General features: G+C 38.3%; 1 protein-coding gene and 1 non-coding gene across 2 annotated transcripts; one reads left to right on the top strand and one right to left on the bottom strand.

The window, feature by feature from the left end:
- Positions 1-5175: 5175 nt before the first annotated feature.
- On the bottom strand, positions 5176-6324 carry LOC145596948 (uncharacterized). The gene has a single exon (XM_081653140.1). It carries the CDS (start codon positions 6322-6324, stop codon positions 5176-5178), a length of 1149 nt encoding a protein of 382 aa, XP_081509266.1.
- On the top strand, positions 5720-5826 carry LOC145599928 (small nucleolar RNA R71). The gene has a single exon (XR_014104174.1). It is a non-coding gene; the product is annotated as a small nucleolar RNA R71 (small nucleolar RNA).
- Positions 6325-9818: the final 3494 nt, after the last annotated feature.

Raw genomic sequence — 9818 nt, 5'->3', positions numbered from 1 at the left:
TGATCAATAAAACGGGTAGGAATTACCTTCCGATGCATAAGCTCCAAAAATCTAACCTTTTGGTTTGCAAATTGCCTCACGAACTTGATATGTGGGAATTGCGGCACACTCTCGAGGTATAAGGCCGGTTCTTGAGTTGCAATCCTACTCCTCTTCCTTGTAGCCATGAATGAATATTCAAGCTTTCTCTCTCTAGAAAAATATATGGGTATGGTGGAAAATTGATGGAGAAAGATGCAAAGAATGATGAAGAGGATGTAGATGATGGGTAAAGATGTGAAATTTGGGGAAAACTTGGTAGTAGTTGATGAGTGGAATTTGGGGTTAGGGTTTGGAAATTGGGGTTTTTTTTTAGAGGAGAGAGAGAGAGAGTGAAAGAGGAGTATGGGAAAAGAATTAAAGGAGGACGAAAAAGAAGAAGAAGGAGTCCGTTTTTTTTTTTCTTCGAAACCCACTGTGGCTCGCGCCCGGTAAGGCAAACCTGCCCGGGCTGACCGGGTGAAGAGGGTTCGGAATTTTTTTTATTTTTTTTATTTTTTTGGGTGGTTGTGCGGCTCACGCCCGGTAGGGCAAGATTCCCCGGGTGGAGGAGGTTCTTCCTCTCCATTCTTCTTTTTTTCTTTTTTCTTCGTTGCTTCTCGCGCCCGGTAGGGCAGCTTTGCCCGGGCGGAGGGAGGTTGAAATTTCTCTCCTCCTTTTCTCTTGCTGATTTTCGCGCCCGGTAGGGCAGCCTTGCCTGGGCTTCCAGGGCGATGAGAGTTTTTTGTTTCCGCGAGAATTCCTTAACCCTTTACCTACACAAGAATAATTAATGATGAGTATTGCACGGTAAAACTCTTAACATTCTCTTAGAAGAAAAAGGGAAACTAAAGTTAGAAAAAAAATTAAATATAAAGAAAGAAAGAAACCACAAAAATAATAAATGAAGACGGGTTGCCTCCCGTAAGCGCTTGTTTATATGGTCATAAGCTCGACCACCGTTTTGCTCAACTTTCTTTTGCCGGATTTGAGAGAGTCTCTCATCGATTGGGTCACCAACTCGGTAGTGTTTTAGTCTTTGGCCATTCACCTTAAAAGTACCACCATTTTTGTTCCATAATTCAATAATGCCATAGGGGTAGACTTTGCAAACCTTGAATAGACCCGACCACCTAGAACGAAGCTTACCAGGAAATAATTTCAGTCTTGAATTAAATAGAAGGACTTGATCTCCCTCCTTAAACTCTCAACGTATGAGCTCCTTGTCATGCCATCTTTTTGTTTTCTCCTTGTACAACTTAGAACTCTCATAAGCATCTAGACGGAGTTCATCTAACTCGTTATGTTGTAACAATCTTTTCTCACCTGCTGCTTGAGCATCAAAATTAAGGCTCTTAATTGCCCAATATGCACGGTGTTCTAGCTCAACAGGGAGATGGCAAGCTTTACCATAAACTAGTCGATATGGGGTTGTACCAATTGGCGTTTTGAATGTCGTTCGATATGCCCATAGAGCATCATCAATTTTCATCGACCAATCTTTCTTGTCCTAGCGACTGTTTTCTCCAATGTAGATTTTATTTCTCGTTGGACACCTCAACTTGACCGCTAGTTTGTGGATGATATCCAATTCCAACCCTGTGTTGCACTCCATACTTTTTCAACATTGCTTCAAATCGATTCTCCAAGAAGTGTGTTCCCCTGTCATTAATTAACACACGTGGTAAACCAAAACGAGGAAAAATAACTTTCTTAAAGAACTTACTTACCACCCGAGCATCATTGGTTGGAGTAGCAATTGCTTCAACCCACTTTGAGACATAGTCAACGGCTACTAGAATATATCGATTACCATAGGAAGAAGGGAATGGTCCCATGAAATCTATCCCCCATAAATCAAACAACTCGACCTCGAGTATGTTATTGAGTGGCATCTCGTGCTTCCTTGAAATAGTACTGGTCCGTTGACAACGGTCACATGCTTTAACATAGGCATAGACATCCTTGAACAATGTTGGCCAGTAAAAACCACATTGTAAAATCTTCGCGGCCGTTTTTGTAGGACCTGCATGTCCACCACATGGTAAGTCATGGCAATGAGAAATAACATGGTTTACCTCACCTTTCGGGATACATCTTCTAATCATTGCATTTGCACACCATTTGTATAAAAATGGATCCTCCCAAAAATGTCTCTTTGCCTCATAAAAGAATTTCTTCTTTTGTTGAGATGAGTAGCCATAGGGCAATGTACCTGTGGACAAAAAATTAGCCAAATCAGCATACCAAGGTGATTCAATTTGAGAAAGTGCTAATAAATGTTCATCAGGGAAAGAATCATCAATGGGGAGGTCATCTTCATCCCCCTTGTCAAGAAGGAGGTGAGAAAGATGGTCTGCAACGACATTCTCAGTCCCTTTCGTGTCCCTTATCTCAATGTCATAATCTTGCAATAAAAGGACCCATCGAATCAACCGTGGATTGGCGTGACTCTTAATCATCAGATATTTCAATGCGGCGTGATATGTGTGAATTATCACCTTCGAGCCAACAAGGTATGAGTGAAACTTCTCTATTGCATAAATTACCTCTAGCATCTCTTTTTCAGTTGTGGCATAATTCATTTGAGCAGAATTAAGTGTTTTACTAGAGTAATAAATAGCGTGGAGTTTTCTATCCTTCTGTTGTCCCAAGACGACCCCTATCGCATAGTCACTAGCGTCACACATAATCTCAAATGGTAGGGTCCAATCCGGGGGTTGCATAACGGGTGCGGAGATCAAAGCTTCTTTCAACCTGTTCAAAGCCTCAAGACAAGCATCAGTAAATACAAATGGGGCATCTTTGGCCAAAAGCTCAGTTAGAGGTCTAGCGATTTTCGAAAAATCTTTAATAAATCGCCTATAAAATCCTGCATGACCAAGAAAGCTCCGAATTCCTTTTACAGAATTAGGAGGGGGTAATCGCTCAATGACCTCTATCTTTGCTTTATCAACCTCAATACCCTTATTTGACACTACATGGCCTAGAACGACTCCTTGTTGTACCATAAAATGGCATTTTTCCCAGTTTAAAATTAAATTGACTTCTTTACATCTATGGAGCACCTTTTCCAAATTTTCAAGACATACATTAAAAGATGTTCCATATACAGAGAATTCATCCATAAAAACTTCCATTGAATTTTCAATAAGACCTGAGAAAATTGCCATCATACAACGTTGGAACGTGGCTGGAGCATTACATAATCCAAATGGCATTCTTTGATAGGCGAAGGTGCCATAGGGACATGTGAAAGTAGTATTTTCCTGATCACATGGACGAATGGGAATTTGAAAGAAGCCAGAATATCCGTCCAAGTAGCAGAAAAAGGAATGCTTAGCCAAACGTTCAAGCATCTGATCAATGAAGGGAAGGGGAAAATGGTCCTTCCGGGTGGCCTTATTCAATTTTCTGTAATCAATACACATTCGCCAACCTGTAACAGTTCTAGTGGCGATTGCCTCACCCTTGTCATTCTTAACAACGGTCATACCTCCTTTCTTAGGGACTACTTGTACAAGGCTTACCCACTTACTATCTAAGATAGGGTAAATTATTCCTGCTGCAAGCAATTTAAGAACCTCTTTTTTAACTACCTCCATCATATTTGGATTAAGACGTCTTTGAGATTCTATGGAGGAGGTATGATCGTCCTCAAGAATTATCTTATGCATACAAAATGAGGGATTAATACCCTTAATATCATCAATGGTGTACCTAATAACAATTTTGTATTTTCTCAAAACGGTGAGCAGTTGCTCTAATTTCGTGTCATTAAGCTCTGCATTAACAATAACAGGATATGTATTATTAGGACCAAGATATGCATATTTAAGAGTGGAGGGAAGGGGTTTCTACTCAACCTCGGGAGGCGTAGTACTCTCCCCAACACTTGATACACTGAGGACTTCCTGCACTAAAGCGGCGGTTGGATTTGCTTTTCCTTCCTCAAGTAGCCGCGTGTACTCCCTTGTCTCCCAATCTTCCTCTTTGGCACTTCCCACCAACACCGCTTCAAGTGCATCATCCCTTCTAATCAAGGGAAGTTGCTCACATTCTAAATCATCAAGAACATCCACTTGGCAAATAGTCTCTCCCATGGAAGGAGTTCCCATAGTATTCAAGAGTGAATACTCCATTTTCTCATCTCCCACCTCAAAAGTGATTTTTCCATTCTTCATATCAATGATTGCGCTTGATGTGGCTAAGAATGGTCTACCAAGTATAATGGGGACATGTGCATCCTCCTCCATCTCCATCACAACGAAATCGCATGGGATAAAGAACTTTCCCACACAAAGAGGAACATCTTCAAGTATACCCAAAGGAAACTTCACCGAGCTATCCGCAAGTTGTAGAGACATGCGCGTAGGCTTTAATTCACCCATTTGAAGTTTCTTGCAAATAGAAAGCGGCATAAGACTCACACTTGCACCAAGATCACATAATGCCTTATTAATCTCTATATCCCCAAGCTTTACTGGAATTGAGTAGCTACCCGGATCGCCTAATTTCTTAGGAAGTGTATTCTGCAAAACAGCACTACACTCTGCATTCAACGCAACAGTAGCATTCTCCTCTAGTTTCTTCTTGTTAGAGAGCATATCCTTCAAAAATTTTGCATAAGATGGCATCTCGGATATTGCATCTAGGAATGGAATGTTGATGTGAAGCTTCTTCAAAATATCAAGAAATTTTCCATACTTCTTCTCTAACTTAGTTTGAGCCAACCTTTGTGGGAAAGGAACTTGCGGCACATATGAAGCAAGTGGTGGTGGAGTCGATGTCCTTAGTTCTTCCTCAACTGCTTTAATTACTATCAATCACATTCTCATTTGTGACTACCTCTTCAATAACCTTCTTTGATGGCTCCCTTACGGGAGGATCTTCCAACTGCTTTCCACTCCTCAAAGTTATGGCATGCATATGCCCTTTTTGTGGTTGCTCTGTTTGACCTGGAAAGGTGTTTGGAGTCTTCATAGCTTTGCCAACTTGGTGGGCAAGTTAACATACTTGATTTTCCATAAGCTTACCTTGAGCTTGCAACTGTTGGATGGAGTTTTTGGTGGTAGAGATAAACTCCTCCATCATAAGCTCATAGTTGAATTTTTGTGGGGGTGGTTGCATAGATTATTGGACTAGAGGTAGCCTTGCTTAGAAACCAGGTGGTGGTGCATTATAATTGGTATTTCGAGGTGGTGGTGGAGTTGGATTTTGTTGAGCTTGGGTATTCTTGTAAGAGAAGTTTGGATGATGTTTCCAACCTTCATTATATGTGTTTGAATGTGGGTCATATGGCCTTTTGGGATTCGAAGTGTAGAATGCATTGGCTTCCTCAATCGACATCTCATTAGTGTTTTGCGGACACTCAGGCGCAATGTGACCTTGTGCATTACACATTTGACAAGTTTCAGATGAGCTAGAAGAAGATCCTGCTTGAAGCTTGTCGACCTTATTTGTCAATGCGTGCACAGAACTAGTTAAAAGGGTTAGAGCATCAACATCGTGCATACCTCCCTTTTTAGCATTGCGTCGTCCTCCTGGATGGTAGTTGTCATTTTCCACCATCTTCTCAATCAACTCCTTCGCCTCAATAGGATTCTTGGTCATGATAGAACCTCCAGACGCAGCATCAATATATATGCGAAATTCATGGGTCAAACCATTGTAGAATGTCTGGATTAGCATCCACTCAGGAATAACATGGTGAGGACACTGTCTCTGTAGACGCTTAAACCTTCTCCAAGCTTCATATAGAGACTCATCATCAGGTTGATGAAAGGTAGCAAGCTCGTTCCTTAGTCTCGCAGTCTTCTCTTGCCCCAAGAATTTAACTAGAAAGGCCTTGGAAAGCTTATCCCACGTATCAAAAGAACCAGTACCTTCATCTCGTAACCATTCTTTCGCCCTATCCCGTAGTGAGAAAGGAAAAAGGCGAAGTCTAATAGCATCATCGGTAACACCGTTGAGTTTCATAGTATCACACTTCTCTAAGAAACTGTCTATATGAGTTACAAGATAATCATTCGGTGAACCCGCAAAAGAATCATTGGAAATGAACTGTATGAACTGAGGCTTCAATTCAAAACTCTGAGCAGTGACCGGTGGTCTGACAATACTAGAAAGAACTCCAGTTGTTGTATCAGAAATTCCATACTCTAAAAGAGATTTATTTCCTGGATCGCCCATGCCTCTTCTGTTTTGATTCCTCTTTCTTCTTCTACCTCCTCGTCTCCTTGCAGTTGCTTCGATTTCAGAATCAAGTGGTACTAGATCGTCTGACCCTGAACGTCGAGTTTGCATGCAACAAAGAACTTAAAGCAAAGAAATAAAAAATACAAGAGATAATAGCCGAAGTAACAAATGAATCTTAGAAAAAACGAATCACAAGTAACTAGTATAAAGCCGTTAGTCCCCGGCAACGGCGCCATATCCGGATTTTGATCCGTTTGATCATTTTCAGTGGTTTTTGCTCGTTATTAGGCGTAATGACGCGCAAATTATCAAAAGGATTTTTTGACTTTTACCACAAAAAAAATCAAAAAAATGTTTTTTACCACCAAAACTTCTAAAACTTTTATTTTACCACCAAATAAAAAATTAAAAGTTGTTTTTTACCACCTGTCGTCAAAAACCTAACGGAAATTTTTAATTTCATCGATTTTCGTGTCAAACACATGCTCTTTAGGGGTTTTGAGGGGCACTTTGATCCTATGGACCCAATTTGAGGTCAAAATTGACAAAAAATGATCGAAAATGCCTCGTTTTGCGTGTTTTAAAGAACTTCAATTTGCGTGAACACGCAAAACGAGGCATTTCCGATCATTTTTTGTCAATTTTGACCTCAAATTGGACCCATAGGGCCAAAGTGCCCTCCTAAACCTATGAAAAACATATTTTGCACACAAAATTCGAAGGAAATTTTTTTAAGCCGTTAGATTTAACGGTTTTCTTGACGTTTGGTGGTAAAAAACAATTTTTAGAAATTTTTTTGGTGGTAAAATAAAAGTTTTAGAAGTTTTGGTGGTAAAAAACAATTTTTTGATTATTTTTGGTGGTAAAAGTCAAAATTTCCTTATCAAAATCCGTTTTAATTGCTTTGCATTTGTAGTTTATTTTCTTCTTTGATAGTTTTTTGCATGCACATCGTGCTTTATGCCTTCCCCAAGCATACGTTTTGAACGTTTTTCGTAAGCGTGCCTTAAGACGTTCCGTGGTGGTGCTTTACGTAAAAGCACCCATAGACAGGTTTGTCATTTTACTGTACTGACGTTATAGGTGTCCGGGGTTTTTTTTTCACGTCCAAACCAAAAGGAAGGAATTTTCATGCAGCGTAAAAATGCAAATGGCGTAGCGTAAAACGTAAAATTGTACGGCGTATGTGTTGCGTAAAATTTCACCTCAGCCCAAGCTTTGCGAGATCTACCTCTCGGAACTAAAAGGTAGACTATTACTGTAGGCGTTAGCTCACGAGTCGACAGGCGCGCCAAACCTTCAGGAACATGCACTTCTTTAATAGGAGCAAATACGGTAGTTAGTGAGCTTACTAGCTTACCGGACAGTTAGGGTGTCCGTGTGGTGATTGAATTAAATTGATTGAATTATGATTTTGAAATAAATTATGTTAGGAGGTATTGATAAAAGTATTTTGAATAATTGATTTTACATCATGTTTTAAGTGGTTTGAATTACTTATCATGTTTAATTAAAAGATTTGATTTTAAAAGGTTTGTTAAATGGTTTTCAAGGAAGAGTTATTGATTTTGAAAAGCTATTAATATGAGATTTTATCCTAAAGTATTAATTTAAAAGGTTTTGATTTTAAAAGCATGTGGAAGGAGTTTGAATTATATTGGAATTATTGGATTTGAAAAGGATTTATTGAACTTAATGCTTTATAAGTATGTTGGTAATCCCACTATGCGGATTTGGTTTATTGATAAGGCCTTGGACTTTTTATGGCCGAGTCTTTCCTCAAGAATAGCCTTGTAATATAAGGAGACTAGCTTGGGGGTGTGTACTTTTGGGTGATGAATTGGATTAAAAGAAATTGGTTCAAAAAGAAATTGGATTTTAAAGGAATTGGTTTATCAATTATTTTGAATGTTGAATCATTGGAATTGGTTTTGAATCATGAGTTTTGGAATTATTGGATTAATTATTGGAATTGGTTTTAAAGCATGTTTGCAAATAAATTGAATTTACATTATCTTGCACTTATCGTACATAGCATAATTTGCTAATCCGTATTTCTTATTTGTTTTGGTTCACCCTGTTTACCGTAATGGTAAGCAGTGTTGACTATTTTCAGGTGGAGTCATGAATGAGCATATGGGAGTCCCGGGATTTGCTTCACCTAGTTTAAGAATGTTTGTCTTGTTTTTATTTAGAGTATTCATGACAATGTTACTATTTTTATAATTATTAATAAAGAGGAGTATTGAAGTTTTCCGCTGCAAAGTTTTGTTATTGAGTTAAGTATTTTGAGTAGTCTTGCGTAATCACGCGGCGGTATACTCCCAAGTCTATCTCTACGGTATAACTATACGTATTATACTGGTTTCCGTAGAGGGGGTTTGGGGGTGTTACAAAGTGGTATCAGTTTTAACGGTCCTAATAAAAAGATTAAAATTGGAATAATAATAAAAATGGTGGGTAGTTTTAAGAAGGGCATATAGGATTGATAGAGTTTCGCAATTGTGTGAGAGTCAAAAGCTTTATTTTTAATTAAAAACTATTTTCCTATTTGTGGAAAGATGAAGGAGAAAAGGATTCTCGAGTTCTCTACGCAGGCCTATAATGGGTAGGTCACTTTGTCTAGGAAAGGCTCACCTCAACGTCGTAGGTAACTTTCCTGGGAGATGCGGGCTTGACCGTCCTTTAATCTTGATTTAAGTACATATTTATCATTTTTTAAAATTAAAAGAATTGAAATAATTTGAACTTGAGTATGCAATTATGTGTGCATTAGAGTTGGTGTTATAACACCTTTGAGTATGGTCTAGAGGTCCGAATTTTTGAGTTATTTCCTATGGTTGGGTGATCTTGAGTATGCTTGGTTTATCATTGCGTTATGAATTGCTTAGTGCAAATGGAATTTATGAGTTGAGTTGCTTATGTGAAATACCATAGAATTGATAATTTATATGTGTAAACAAGATAAAAATGATTGATAATATGAGGAAGAAATTCTTTGATTTTTATTATTTGAAAGGTGATGGGAGGTTCAAAAATTATGTTGTTTTGATGCTCATAGTTGAGTCATCTTAAGTTGTATTTGTTGATTTATACGTATTACTTCATATACAAAGAATTCATTGAGTTTTGATTTGAATAGCTTTAGTGGAATAATATAAATGCGTTTATTGATTTAATTTATTTATATGTTTAAATAAATGTTGGATGAAGTAAAGAAGTAGATTCTTTAATATTTATTACTGGAAAGGTGAAGGGATGAATACATGTTAATTAACCACCCTTGTTCTACCTCTTATTGAAAAGTTTGACCTTGAAGTGTTACTCAACCACCATAGCTAGTTCTATTTGTTTCTAAGCTAAAAAGTATAAACCTTTCTTTGAGAATGAGAAGCACCATCATGAGGAAAAGTGGCTAGCAACCTTGACTCAATTTAAAAGTGATATGTACTACCTTAAACATGACTATATATGAACCTAAGAGGAGAGTTGTGGAACCACAAAAGTTGGGGAGAACCAAACTTTGAAAGAATTTGACAAACTTCATTACTTGAACTTCCAACTACTCTTTTGTTTATCCAAGACATCTCAAAGAGCTTGTT

Source organism: Chenopodium album, chromosome 20 (genome assembly GCF_948465745.1).
Source record: "Chenopodium album chromosome 20, dcCheAlbu1.1, whole genome shotgun sequence".
In the NCBI taxonomy this organism is placed as follows: domain Eukaryota; kingdom Viridiplantae; phylum Streptophyta; class Magnoliopsida; order Caryophyllales; family Amaranthaceae; genus Chenopodium; species Chenopodium album.
This window is presented reverse-complemented; position numbering and strand designations above follow the sequence as displayed.